The 14,519-nt window shown below is 35.6% G+C and overlaps 2 protein-coding genes across 2 annotated transcripts; both read left to right on the top strand.

Annotated features, from left to right (window-relative positions):
• The first annotated feature begins 62 nt into the window (after positions 1-62).
• LOC6640364 (rap1 GTPase-GDP dissociation stimulator 1) lies at positions 63-13,615 on the top strand. Its single transcript, XM_002063113.4, has 4 exons — positions 63-588; positions 10,267-11,175; positions 12,371-12,757; positions 12,819-13,615. The coding sequence occupies exons 1-4, from the start codon at positions 582-584 to the stop codon at positions 13,421-13,423; spliced, it is 1,908 nt and encodes a 635-aa protein (XP_002063149.2). The 5' UTR covers positions 63-581; the 3' UTR covers positions 13,424-13,615.
• Positions 4,402-6,112, top strand: LOC6640365 (dnaJ homolog subfamily B member 12). The gene is made up of 3 exons (XM_002063114.3): positions 4,402-5,572; positions 5,655-5,821; positions 5,898-6,112. Exons 1-3 carry the CDS (start codon positions 4,845-4,847, stop codon positions 6,041-6,043), a joined length of 1,041 nt encoding a protein of 346 aa, XP_002063150.1. The 5' UTR covers positions 4,402-4,844; the 3' UTR covers positions 6,044-6,112.
• Positions 13,616-14,519: the final 904 nt, after the last annotated feature.

A 14,519-nucleotide genomic window follows, 5' to 3' on the forward strand; every position in this document is an offset into this window, starting at 1 on the left:
GGTGATTCGGTATTTTTAGGTAGCGCTCAAAATAATGCTTGCTGGTATACCTATTTTTTTTTTGCTTCATTGTTGTTTTTGCTGGCTAAAAGAAAAGTTGTTCGGTCGCGGAGAGTTTTCTTTCGACAAAAAACGGGGAATAGAGTTTTAAAAGCTTAAGAGGCCAAAAACAAAACAAAAAAGGTGAAATAATATTATTATTATTGTTCAATGCATTTTGCTGATTAAAGTGAGTGAGCAGTCGTGTTGAGCAAAACCGGCGCCGGTGGAAAATCTCTTGAAAATTTTCAAAACAATTTCAAGTTACAAAGACAAGTGCAAATGCTGTGAAATGTGTTCAGCTCTTTAAATTTGTTTAAACAATTTGCCTATTCAACTATTGTTTTAATACAACTAGTGATAAATTCGTGCCTAACCAAAATACGCGGTCTTGGCAAAAACAACAGAAAATTAATAAGCAATAGGAATATACATATATATATATATCAGTGACTGTGCGTGTGTGTGAAAGAGAAAGATAGACAGAGGCGAATCAGAAGAAGAAGCGGCAGAAACAAAATCAACAAAGCGGCAGCGGCAACATGGCGAGTAAGTAATAATAATAATAGTAATAACAGAAGAATTTTGTAAAATTTTTTCCAAAAAAAAATGAAAAGAAATGATGTATTTACACCCAAAAAGATGATGATGATGAGAATGAGGAAGCAGAAGATATTTGGGGGCGGGGGGTAAAGGCGGCCAAGCAGCAGATTCCATTCTTTATGTTTGTTTGTTACCCTCCTAATCTAAACAAATGCAACTCAGGCGTGTCATTGTCTATGTCTGCTGTGTATGTGTGTGTCGGTGTATGTGTGTGTGTGTGTGTGAGTGCAACATTTACGAGCTGCGAGTTGGATTCCAGACCAGGTGCTCGAGTGTTGCTACCTCCCATTAATGTTTGGATCAAGGGAGAGTGGGAGGTGGGGCTTTGCCTAGATGAGATGTAAATGTTGCATGTGTTTGCTATTACCGTTAACATCCCCCATCCCACCCATCTAAGGCACCCCCCACCGCACCGCACCCCTCGCTCACTCGTGTCGCAATCCTCACTGGGAGTCATGTGTGAAAAATCAATATTTACGCATTTTATTTCTTATTTTCCATAAGCACAGTGGGATGCAAACAGATTATGCTGATTGCCCCACAGTAAAGCTCACTTATCAGTGCACAAACACACACACACACACACGGTTAGACAGATGTGGTCATTTGTAGCCTTTATTGTAGTTATACATTAAAAATAAGTAAAAAAAAAAATTCTGGCGGGAATAAAGTGTTTGTTTGTGTGCCTATACATATATATATGTGTGTGTGTTTGTGTGCTTATGGCCACCACCTTTCAGCAGGAAAAACCATCCACCTATTTGCAACACCCACACCAAAGATGAAAGCACACACACACACACGAATGAGAGAGACTAGACCCATGGGGAAACATCAACAACAACAACAGCAGTGACGACGCATTAATAAATGAATATGCCTCCTCTGTGAGGTGCAAAAGGTTTACCGGCTTCTGTTCGCGCTTAACAATCGTTTGCCCCACACCTCAGCACCCCCGTTTCCCACCAACACACACTCACTCACACACACAGACCAACCGCCTCTTGGGTCTATTAAAAATTAAAACAAATGAAATACGTAACCAACAAATACCCTGTGAATTGCATTATTTGTATTTTTTCAGTTGAAAAGCTTCATTAATTCCAATTTAGGAAAAACCCTTTTTGACTTTTCAAGCAAATCTTCTTTTATAGTGATTGGGAATCCGATATAAAGAGGGGGGGGTCCTTAATCTTTTTGAATGTGTTTGGCTTTTTGACTTTTAGTTGATTGTTTGATAATAAATTATAACTAAAATAGATATGAATAGAATATGAATATTTCAGTACATATTTGTATAGAATTAAGTATTTTTAGGTAAAATTAGTTAGCATATTCTTAGGGATAAGTTTCTATTGCAATTTTTTTTATTCAAATATTGTTAAAATCTAGATTTTTGAATAAAAAATTATGCGGAACCTAAAAATTTTTTCGTTTTGCGATTTTAAATCTGTTTTAATGATAAAGTGGTTTCAATTTTTCACTATGTAATCACTTTGTAATTGGAAAAATAAATTTAAGCATTTTTCAGGTTGACTGAAATGCTACCGATTTGAAAACTTCAGAATATACTAACTCATGCTCGATTCAAGAGGACTTTACGTAGGGTATTTAAAGGATAGTACGTGAGCCGGCAAATGAATGAAGTAGAGAATAGAGGTAAAAAGCAGGAAAGAGAGAAAAAAAATCAGTCACCGTCATCAAGCAATCTGGAAACTCCATTTCTGCTCCTTCTCTATTCCTGTAGCCCACCAGCTGAGACCATTCTCTCCCCTCCCCTCTCCTCACCGTATTGGTGGGCACCCTCTGGCTGTCTCACTCTCAGTTTGGATTTTAATTGGTCCTTTGTGTCTGCATTTTGTCGACGCGTCTTCGACACTTTTGCTGTCTTTGCCCGAAGAGCTTGAAGTTTTTTCAACTTGACAAAACCACCCTGTCCCCCTTCTAGAAGGGGGAAATAAACAGGCACACCACATACACACACACACAACGATACTGATAAGGCATATCAGTTACAAAAACACCCAGCAACCCCCTGGTTTGGTTTTTTTTTGTGATATTCGGCCGCATTCCTGGTTTATTGTTATTATTATTATTTTGGGCTTTCTCATTCGTTTCACGCAGCTTACCCAGATTAGCCTAGACGGGCTTTTGTGCATAGTAGTTTAGGCGTGGGCGTTGGGAACGATGGGCGAACGGAAAGGGATGAGGTAATATTTATTGCCCCAGCTGCCTTTTTGCGTATTCTTGCCTCATCTGTTCCCAGTGACTTGTGATTTGCTTTCTTTTCTAGTATTTTCTTTCGTTTCTTTTTACTGCTAATAAGATTTTCGGGCGACGTCCCTTCTAATGGCCTTGAGAAAGATTGAATGAATGCTGTGAATGGTTTTTTGGGTTTTGGTGGGTGGGGTGTGCGAGGAGGAAGAGAAGAAGGTGGGGTTTTATTTTTAATTGAGTTCGTGCCCTATTCAAATTGGCATAGAAATTAATTTCAATTAACTTGAGAGACCTTGAAGTTCCTGTGAAGTTTCTCGAAGGACTGTCGTCAGTTTTTGAATAGAGAGAAACTTTTCTTCAAGGAGATTTCCAAGTTTTCATCAACTGCACAAATGAAGCATACTTATTGGGGCTCTTGGGATTGACGGGGATTAAACAAATATGCAAATGTAAAAGTTTTCCAAAAAGAAAATTTAGTTCTAGTGTAAAAATACAAAAGCTTTGGGAACAATTGAAGAAAAATAAAATGTAGAGAACTGGGGCAATGCTGAAAGATTAAAAAAAAAGAACAAAATTGCACAAAATATGAAAATTCCGAGAAAACAGTGGGTGAAAAAATAGAAATTAAGAGGCAAATATAAAGCAATTATAAATATATAGAAAGTTAGGGAATAGGATTTTTTCAAAGCAGGCAAATATTAATTGTTAAGGATTTTTCTTAACATTTTTTTAACATATAGCGAGCTAAGGAAAAAGGACTTTTTCAAAGCGGCCAAATATTAATTGTTAAAGATTTTTTTTAACATTTCTTATTGCTTTTATATTATATTAAAGCAAAGTTAATATCAGTTAATTTGAATTAATTTAGCTACGAATTAATTCTTGACTGAAATTCTAAAAGTTATCATATGTACTAATATAAATATCAGCTGAATTTATGGAAAAGGAAAATTAGGATGCATTTCAGATTTAATTTTCTATGAAAAAGACCAAAAAAACCTGATGAGGATATTTTTCAACTAAAAATTGAGCGTTATAATTAGTTAGACATATTTAACTAGTAATTTTACATGCCATTTACACTTCATTACATTTCTAATCGTAGATATTAGCAAAGTGTTTCGATTGCAAGAAATATTTAAACGATTGTGGGGTGATAATTAAATACTAGATGACGCATTCACGACGAACGGTAGGACAGCTGATTTTACAGCTGACACAGTCAGGCTTGTTGCATAGGGCAATCAAAAACACAAAATAGAACAATATTTTGTTGTTGTATATCGATGTCATAGAAATAATGACACATTTTTGGGTCAATTTGTATAATTGGTCGTTATTTTCCTGATTATGGTTTATCAATTGAATCCTCACAATGTATTTGGCTTTGCTTTGGGAATATCTTGTTCCTTATCCTTATTTCAGATAGTTGTTATTTGATTTTCCTGTTGATGTTGATCGATAGACAAAAACAATCGATAAATCGATAATCCACACCTGTGTCGAACATCAAAGACAACTATTTTTCACCACTAGGATGCAAAAACATTTAATTGCATTAAAATCTGTCTAAAATTATGTTTAGAACCAACGTGAGTGCAAATACCGTGTAAATTTTCGCCTAACGAAAACCTGTAATGGCCTGAAACGATCCTGCGCGATTAACCCAACATTCTGTGTTTTTTTGATAGATAAAATTCGACTTCTCAAAGTGGCAAACACACTTTGCTTTTTATTTCATATTGAAATTGAAAATCATAATAAATTTTTAACGTCAATGTTTGACGAGTTTACACAGATATTCATACACATTGTCTTAAACTATTACGCTTACGATTATTTAGCACTTGTTTTAAGTGCCGCTTGAATGTGCAAAATTATAAGTTTTAGTTGTATTCCAAAGTTTTTTTAAACAAATTAAACGAAAATTTTGTGTACGCACGCTGCTCCGACGACCATCTTTTAAAAAGGAAACTAAACACATTATGGAACAAGGAGACAAAGTACAAAGCGATGCTTCACCGCCGCCGCCATCGTGCAGTGATTTTGTGGTCACTGAATTGAGTTTGGGCAACTATGAAAAGGCCATGACTCTGATTAATAACAGAATCGCCGTGCTCAAAGATCAAGAGGAAATTCTAGAGCTATTGGAGCTGAAGAATATCATTATAAGATTACGTATTCGACGTAATGGAAAGGTGTTTCTGGGACCCACACACAAGTCGGATGCGCTGCCTTTTGCCTTCACCCTCGAGATGTTAGATGTGGTGCAGAAAGTGTTGCGTTGTCGCAATCATTACGAAGTGCTGCGAGTCTCGCATCATGCTACCTACTCGGAGGTAAAACGTGCCTACAAAAAATTAGCATTGCGTCTACATCCAGACAAGAATCGGGCACCCGGTGCAAGCCAAGCCTTTCGTCGGATTAGCGAGGCAGCTGATTGCCTTACAGATAGCCAAAAGCGAATTGAATACAATTTACTAATCGCTGTGGGTGACTACTATGGACAAACCCGTTGTGACATAAAGATTCCAACACCTCCATCCCGTACCCCACCACGTCGTCCCTATCAACCTGCTAATCAACGTACCCCTCAACGTCAGTGGAGTGATACTGAACAAATGGTCATAGGTGTAGCAGCTGCAGTGGTTTTCATTTTCATTACCATGCATTATATGTCTTCGTCCCCAAATTACAGTTTCACCGAATCCAGGTGAGTTCCCCTACTCAGAAATAGAGAGGGAGAGAGAAAAGATAGATGTGACCAAAATACCTTCATCTTTTCCTACATTTAGCTATTACAGTGTGCGGCGTTTGACTCGTCCTAGCCAGATAACTTACTATATTCCACCCGATATTGCCGCTAAACTAACACCAGACCAATTCCAAAAAATGGAAATCGAAGTCGAGCAAGTCTTTTTTACGGAATTGCGACAAAATTGCAAACAGGAACGCAAATTGCGTAAGTTTGTTTAACAACTTAATTCAAAGAAATCGAAAAGTAAACGATTCTTTCTTCTTCTTCGTTGATTTTGCAGGTGAAACCCTTATGCTACGTGCCAGACAGGGCGGAAATCGTAATCTTCACGATCATGCTAATAAAATGCCCACACCATCCTGTCAGGCTCTCGTTAAAATGGGCGTGACTAAGCATAAGCCAATGATGCTGGAAAAATCACGTTAAAAATTTTTAAAAAGTGTGCTTAATATAGAATTAAATTGTATGAAATAAAGACATTCAATTATTTCTTAATTATAGTTTTATTTAATGTGGTTTTTTCGATGCAGAGTAATCCATTTAGTGATAATTTTATTCTGGTATTTTTGTTAGTTACTTGCACTAAAAGATCAAAAAGAACCGTCCTAAAACCACTCAACACAAATTTTCGTGTAATTTAAATCCCCACTCCACCATTTTGTGTTAGTTTGTTTAAAGAATTATGAAATTTAACATAATTTTCATTATTACATACATAAATGATAAAACTTTTATTGCGAAAATACCAAGTGTCGTGTAACTCTTGGTTCAAGCCCCTTCCGGCACTTTGCCTTTCGTTTTGGCAGTTTCACAATCAACTTTATACTTTTAAATGAAAACTGATATGAAGTAAAATCGAGAAAATCGGGATAACGATGGAATATTGATAAGTTTGGGGAGAATCATTCTATCTTTGGAAAGCAGAGGTTGTGCGAGCTGCGCTAAGAGAGTGTGTTTATGTTCAAGGAATATCGATGTACATATTAATCAATGTCCTACTCATGTTCTTCAGTAAAATGATAACCAAGAAGAACAATTTGAGTGTTAACTGTGAGGTGGCAGAGCCGCTAGATCCAGAAAAGGACTTTGTTTTGGAACCGCTGTATGAATTTTCTGGTAAACAAACTTGGTATTTAGGCCAGAAACACCATAACTTTAGAGAATCTTCCGGGAGCATAGAAGGGCAAATAAACCACTCTCCCACTAAATATATAGATAGAACTTGTTTATAACACAACACGCTTGAGGTTTCAATGAGTATTTTCAAGTTGTATAACTGATCGAGCATGATAACTATTTTTGATTATACAAACCAATCAAGTTATTGCAAAGTTCGTATTTACATCTCTTAGTTTGTATTCTGAAGGATGCACAAGTAAGCCTAGAATAACAACAATATCCTTTGATATTTTTTGATGGAATCGAGACATTAGAGACAGTTTGAGATTGATTTTATGACTTTAAAGACATTGACAAAGTTAGTCTTCCTAACGTAATACTCTAGTTTATTTTTTTAGACGTTAAATTGTTTATTCAATCCTTTTTGTTAGCCTGCTCGAGGTGGATAAATAATAGCTCAAGGTTTTTTATATTCATTTTTGTATTTTCCCAATATATTTTGATCGCCAAAGGCTTCTGTGTTTTATTCATAAAGCCGGCTAACCAAAAAATTCATGCCTCTGTCCTTATTGTTGTTTAGATTGTATTGAGCTAACTAAACTCCGAAATATATTGTAATTTTCGGGAGGTATCGTTCTTCAAAATTGCCTCTATTACTTTGGTATTTGTCTTTAAAACTAGATCAGGCAAGATAAAGCAACAGACCTTCGAGGTCCAAAGATATAAATGTAAAAAAAGACTTCTCGGATAATAAGCTAAGGCTTATAACTTGAATGTTGACTCCCCATTGAATTTAATAAACCATCAAGATGCCAATAATGTTGTGTAATAGTTTTTTCTACCATTGCCATTCGACTAGTATTTATTTATATTAATTCAGACCATTGATAGTTATGACCTTTTACCTAGTTACACATGCAGGAGAATAGTTCAACTCGGTGTCAGTGGAGTTTCGTGCCACCACATCCTTTCTTATGGCCTCCACCCTAAAAGAAAAAATCGACTTTAACAACATGAAAATTTCCCAAAATTGCACAATGAATTAAACATGCAACATGAAAAATTCGACTATTTGCTTTTTGCTTATATTTTTTTGCACTACATTTGGCTAAATTTCTTCTTTTATGTCTTCGGTGTGTGCTATTTTTGTGTGTGCTTCGGGAGAAGTCATTCAGTCGAAATACCGAAACACGGCCGAAATAAAAACCCAAGCAATTGCCCCACAAATTCATGCGGAAAAAAAACCAGAAAAAAACGAAAAGCTAACGAACTTGCCTTCAATATGTATAGGGGCTAAAGGCTAGAGCGGGGGCATGTGGAAGTGGTAGGAAGGAAGTCATAGTCTGAATACCAACAAGTACCAGTTACCACCAAGAGGAGCACGCATAAAAGGAGTTTGCCTGACTCACTGACTGACTGACTGACTGACTGGTGGACTGTCAGGCGGAAGTGCCACATACACACACAATCCGTAACTCTCCGCCTGTCTGTCTCTCTGTCACTTCAATGCTCTGCCACCTGTCTGTCCAATTGCATTCAAAATACCAAATGGAGGATGAGTATTGAAACTTAGTAAATGCAACAATTTCCCTCTACTCTATGGCCATACATGCATCCAACATCCAACAGACCAACCAACCAACCAACCTCTAAGTGCAACTTGTCGTCTGAGAGTTTGCTGTTGTTTAGTTGTTTGTTGGTTCAACCACTTGAAGGGGGTCTTTTTTGTTGTATTCGCTTTTGTTTTGTTGTTTTTTCTCTGTTTTTTTGTTTTTGTTTTCTTACTTATTCATTATTTATGCTCCACAAAGTTTTTTGAATTGCAGTTGTCGGTAAAATGAGGAAAAATATTTGCCAGACTCCATCGTAACCAACTGTCGCCAGTTGCAAAAGTCCCGGCTTGGTCTGGCCCTTGCCCTTCGTCAAGTAGCCAGCCTGAGCATTAGAGGCTACATCAGCTTAGAGGTTAGCTTAGAAGTAGAAAATGGGAAAAGGATAAAACTTTAGTGATGATTAATTTGTTAAAAAACAAACTTCGCAAGGATTAATCTTAAAAATATGCAAAATCCCTTCTTCATCCCAGTAGAAACATGAGAACTTATTCATAGCTTTGGTCGTCTAATTTATTTGCATAATAATTAAGGTTGTCTTTTTGGTTTGTTTAATATTTAAAGGCTTTCTTCAGTTAAAAGTTATATCCTGGTTGTTGATTTTATTACATGAAATTTTTATTAGTTAAGCTGGTTTATCTATCCAACTAGTCAACAATATTGTTTTTTGTTGTTTTCATAATGTTTAATGATTTTGAAGATTAATTTCTGGCATATTTTTCAGTTAAAAAGGAATAGGAGATTTCAGTTATAACGATAAGAGTAACTACTTGCTTAGGAAAAGCAGTTTTCTTAATTTATTTCATTTTATTTATCCGGAAGGATCCATTGATCAACCCCCTAAATTCTAACAAACCTTCCTGAATGTACACTTATAACGGGCATTTATGTAAATAAATGTATGTACATTGGGTTTCATTTAAAAATTAGGAATTCAAGCTATGCTAATTCTCAAGAAATTTGCGAGAAATGTTCCTTTTACCCTACGGAATCCTCGGGGAGCATGTATGAAATCTTAAAAGTAATATTTTATATTGATGAGCTAAGAGGGAAAGATAAGACAAAAAATATAATATCGAAATTTAGAACAATTTACAAACTTAAAGATCAAGCTATTTTATATACAGTCAACACTCGATAATTCAAAATGGCAAGGTAACAGAAGTTTTTTACGAATTACAGAGGTTTTCGATTTACCGGGTTTTCCAAGGGACCAGCAGTTTCTTACAAAATATTGAGTTTTTCGATTTAGCGGGGTGCGAATTTTTAAGACTAGACTGTCTTAATAAATAAAGCATATCCTTTTGTCGATTCGATAATATTTCGAGAATCATCCATACTAATGCTATTTATGAAAGACTAAATTACAATAAAACGATTTCGAATTATTAAAAAATATCAAAAACATTTCAGTGTATAGCAAATACCCTAACAAAATTATCTAATAATATTTATATATAACCCGAAGAGTATTTCAAACTTCTTATAATTTTCTTTACAATTTCCTAATGATTTTTTCATTGTTTCTGCTTTTGAGTTGGCCAACTGTGAAAAGGATTTATGCAAATTGAGTTTCTAGAGTTGTGATTGTAGAGGAGAGGTGGGTGGAGGAGGGCATACGCAATTTATAGTAAAATGAGCATTTAAAGCATTTTCTATGCAAAAAAGGAAAATAAAATATCGAATGCTAAGCTTTAACTAATGGGATTAGATTTGCGGGCCAACCAGCCAGCCAAATAGGTAAAGGAAATGTGACCACAATTTGTCAATAAATGGAAATTGTCAAGCCATAAATTTGAGTCAAACAATGGGTGGAATAGAAGGGATATTGATTGCGTGATGAGATGCTAATGGAAAAACGAAAATAGACACACCCAAATTTAATGCCTTTACTTTCCCTTCACTTTCCTTCTTTTGCAGCTGAAATTGATGAGCTGATTGAACAGCTGAAGACAACGAGCGTCAGTCCGTCGGACAATACAACAACATTGCTCTGCGAAATATCCGCCACCAAGGATCCAAAATTATTCGACAAACACGAGTTGGCCGAATGTTTTCTCAGCCTAACCCAATGTGGGGACACAAATGTAAGGAAAGAGGCAGCCAAATGTATAGCCGAGATAACCAAATCGGAAGTTCAACGCAAAAAGTTCACCAAGCGTGCCATAATAGCTGCTTTTCTCGATTGCCTGCGTCAAGTGCCCACTCCAGATGGCAGCATGGAGTTGCCTATCCAGATATGCCGAGCTCTGGGTAATATTTGCTATCTGAACGACGAGGCCAGAGATCTCATATTGGAGCTCGAAGGCGATGCTGTACTCTTACAACTCTTGGATATATCTGATATTGAGGATGTGAGCAATGCGGCACAATTTATCAAAGTACGCGGTGGTTTGCTTTCCAATTATTTACTAGGCGGCGAAGGATTAGCCAAACGGGCTATGGAACTGGGCATTATGCAAAAATTGCAAAAGATAATCGATACTGGAGCCTCGAATGTGGAACAGCATGAGGATTTGCTACTAAACACTTTACCCTTGCTCAGCATACTCACTGAGAATGTGGCCGATTTGAATTTCGAATCGTCGCTGAATATACAATTATCCAGAATATTGGCTGCTTCCACGAATCCAGATTTGGCTGAAATGTGTCTCGAATTGTTGCACTATCAGGCCGAAAGTGATGAGGTTAAACTTTTATTGGCCAAAGATGGTCTATGTGAGACCATATACAATCTGCTGGAGAAGTACAAGACCCTGGCCAGTACCAGTGAGGCGAGAGCTCTAATGAAATTGGCCTGCGAACTTATTGTTTTAATACTAACGGGAGGTAAGTCAAAGAAACTTTATCCTAAGGTCATTATAAATTTGATAGTTTTTCATACTAAATGATTATCCCCTTTTTATATCCTTGTTGAGGGTGTATATTTTATCTTAGGCTGGTAACACAAAGAAGTTTCCTACCCCATAAAGTAGGTACATATTTATACAGTAGTGGCCATGAATTTAAGATATTTATATTTTCGGACTTCAGTTCTAATTTTCTTGGCTCCAAAGTAAATCAATAAAGAAATCGATCAAAACTTTCTAATTTTCATCCGATTTTAATCAAATTTGTGTCATTTGAAAGGAAATCTAATTCACTTTTTTAAGTAGTTCAAGGAAAAAGTACTTTAGTATAAATTAGGGTCGTAAATCTGCATTGGCCAAAATGCCCAAAAATTAATCAGAATTAATTTGGCCACAAATCGAATGTTAGGGCTAAATTAAAAAGTTTAGCTTAGTTTAGCTCGATTTACAACTTCTTCAAACATGTTTGGCCAGCTGAAAAGGTGGATTTTTTAGAAAAAAGAAGAATCTAGTCTGAATCTGAATACAATAACCCACATATTACTCGAAAAATTTGTTCATTCAGTCACTTGAAAGCCGAAAAAATTACAACTAATGTTCAAAAATATAAACGTCTTGAATTCGTGTATATGTATATTCTTAACGCCGAATCGATATCCTTTCCGTCTGTATGAATCTCTGTTAGGTTCTTAATTTAAGAGATACATAATATTAAAGTTTTTATTAGAGGTAACTCGAGTTTCATAGAACAAAATCGTCAAAAAGTTTGAGTATCGCTATTAAATGTTGTATCAAAACTGCTTTTAAAATAAAACATTACAATCCCAAATTTCAAACAAATAGGACAAACAGAACTCAAGCAATGGTCAATAAAAATCTGTAGTTATATCTCTTTTGACACACTGCCTCAGCGCTGATGGCTTACTTACTACATCAATGCATGTGTCAAAACGTCTCAAGGTTGAAGCTTTCTATAACTATAAGAAAATTTCGCAAAACTTGATCGAGTTTTTCACCAGCAAAATAGTTTCCCATAGACGGAAAGATATTTTCCCTATATACAATAAATGTCTTGAGATGAATAATTGAATAGGAATAACAAAATTTCTTTATTGTTTATGATATCAGATTGCCACAATTTCAAATTCTCATTCTATTTTGTCTGCATTTTTCAGATGAATCAATGCATTATTTGTATACGACATCATTGCTGCAAAATATGGTCGATTGGCTGGATTCGTCGGACATTGATCTGTTGACCACAGGTGTGTTGGCTTTGGGTAATTTTGCTCGCACCGACAGCCATTGCATTTACTTTGTGGAGCAAAAGACTATGAATAAACTGCTAGAGGTTTTGGCCAAAAATAATGGCGTAAAAGATGATGTACGCCTGCAGCATGCCTTGTTGAGTGCCCTGCGTAACTTGGTTATACCCAAGCCGAATAAGAATGCCGTGATTGAGGCGGGTCTGGTGGAAACTATATTGCCCATGCTGGAAATTCACCAGCCACCGGTGGTATTTAAACTGTTGGGCACCCTCAGAATGACTGTGGATGGTCAGGGTAAGTTGAAAAGGATTTAATTCTAACCCTTTTCCTTATTAATAATGATATTTTCTTGTAGAAAAACTCGCCTTGGAGCTGCTGAAGAATAAAACGCTTATCGAACAGCTTGTACATTGGAGCAAATCATCGGATTATGCTGGGGTCACGGGTGAATCACTTCGTCTGATGGCCTGGCTGGTCAAACATGCGTATCTCAGTAAAATTGCCTATGCCCTGCCCCGTAAAGGAGACGCCCCAGCCGAACAAATTGCCGACAAGATACCCCTCAGCCAGGACTATGATCGCTCTAGTCTTAGTGAATTCTTGTCCAATGGTGGCACAGTTGAGGCTATGGTTAGCATGCTGACAGCTCAACATTTGGTTATGCAAAATGAGGCCTTAATCGCATTATGCATCCTCGCTGTGGTCTATCTAACACGTGATCTCGAAACGGAACAGTCAAAGCTTTTGCAGGATGATCTAATCAAATGTGAAGTGGGTAAAAAATTGGCTGAACTTATAAGTAAATCATCGGATAGCATGACCAAGGAAATTGTAGAGAATCTGCAAAACTGTGTAAATCTTCTGAAGACCTCCGAGAAACTGGTGGCCCATCTGGAAGAGAATAATATTAATGAGCTATTGAAATCTATACCCATACTCACCGAATATTGCACATTGTAAGGAACCACAAGAAGCCTATAGTCCTCCAACTTAATATAGAGCAACGATTCAGATTTAGACTTTATTGTATGTAGTTTTAAAACACACACACCAACACACAGCGGAATGTATTTTTTTAGACGCAAGCGTATTTCGACTGCATTTACCAGAAAAACAAAAAACAAAACAATGAAAATAAAACATACGTATGAAATGTAAATGTATTCATATACACACATACAATTATATAGTATATATAGATATATAATATTAATCATAACTTTTTTAACATATGAGAAATCTTTTCTTCTGTTACATGATTTTTAAGAGCACAATAACAACAAATCGTGGTGATATATATAAAACAAATTGTATTTTATGTGTATTGTACTTATAATTTGCCGATTTTCCGATCTTACTCCAAACAAAAACAAAAAAAAAAAACAAAGAATAATGAAAAACATTTTATTAACGCACAATTTATAATGCATTATTTTTTTTAACATTACTCACCGATAACAATTTTTAACAAATCTGCAACTCTATAACAATCAATAAGAAAATTAACAAAATAGCTAAAGAATCCAAAATACAGTATATAAAGCAAATTTTACAATTGTAGTCCTTAGCATACATACAGATCTATATATATATAGTATATATACTTGAAATTTTAACAATTTACTATGTTCGATCACCAAAATAAATTACTTAAACTTAATATATAAGGCAACAATTAAAAGCACAAAAGAAATATTTATATATATACACATATATATATATAAAGCGTTGAAACACACACAAAAAGAAAAACGAAACGATAAACATTTATTTATAAACCATTTAAACACAATAATGTACATTTAATTCAAATAAAATTTGAAAATGCATCAGAAATAAGAAAAACATACGGAAAATTTTATTGAGGACAGTCTTATATTACCTTTACCTTGAGGCGGCTTTAAATTAGTAATAAAATCTATTTCGACAAATGGAAAATAAGTTTATAGTGACATTTTGAATTTCATTTTAAACTTTTGTCAGCGCTAGAGCTCAATTTGAGTTAACATTGGTGCTGACATGTAAGCATGAGTTAACAGCTCAATTTTAGTCATTG

This window comes from Drosophila willistoni, assembly GCF_018902025.1.
Source record: "Drosophila willistoni isolate 14030-0811.24 chromosome 2L unlocalized genomic scaffold, UCI_dwil_1.1 Seg196, whole genome shotgun sequence".
In the NCBI taxonomy this organism is placed as follows: domain Eukaryota; kingdom Metazoa; phylum Arthropoda; class Insecta; order Diptera; family Drosophilidae; genus Drosophila; species Drosophila willistoni.

Coding starts and splice junctions, on each gene's coding strand:
- LOC6640364 (XM_002063113.4), top strand. Junction 11,176..12,370: donor TGTTTTAATACTAACGGGAG/GTAAGTCAAAGA, acceptor TGCATTTTTCAG/ATGAATCAATGCATTATTTG. Junction 12,758..12,818: donor AATGACTGTGGATGGTCAGG/GTAAGTTGAAAA, acceptor ATTTTCTTGTAG/AAAAACTCGCCTTGGAGCTG.
- LOC6640365 (XM_002063114.3), top strand. CDS start 4,845: ATGGAACAAGGAGACAAAGTACAAAGCGATGCTTCACCGCCGCCGCCA. Junction 5,573..5,654: donor TACAGTTTCACCGAATCCAG/GTGAGTTCCCCT, acceptor TCCTACATTTAG/CTATTACAGTGTGCGGCGTT. Junction 5,822..5,897: donor CAAACAGGAACGCAAATTGC/GTAAGTTTGTTT, acceptor TTGATTTTGCAG/GTGAAACCCTTATGCTACGT.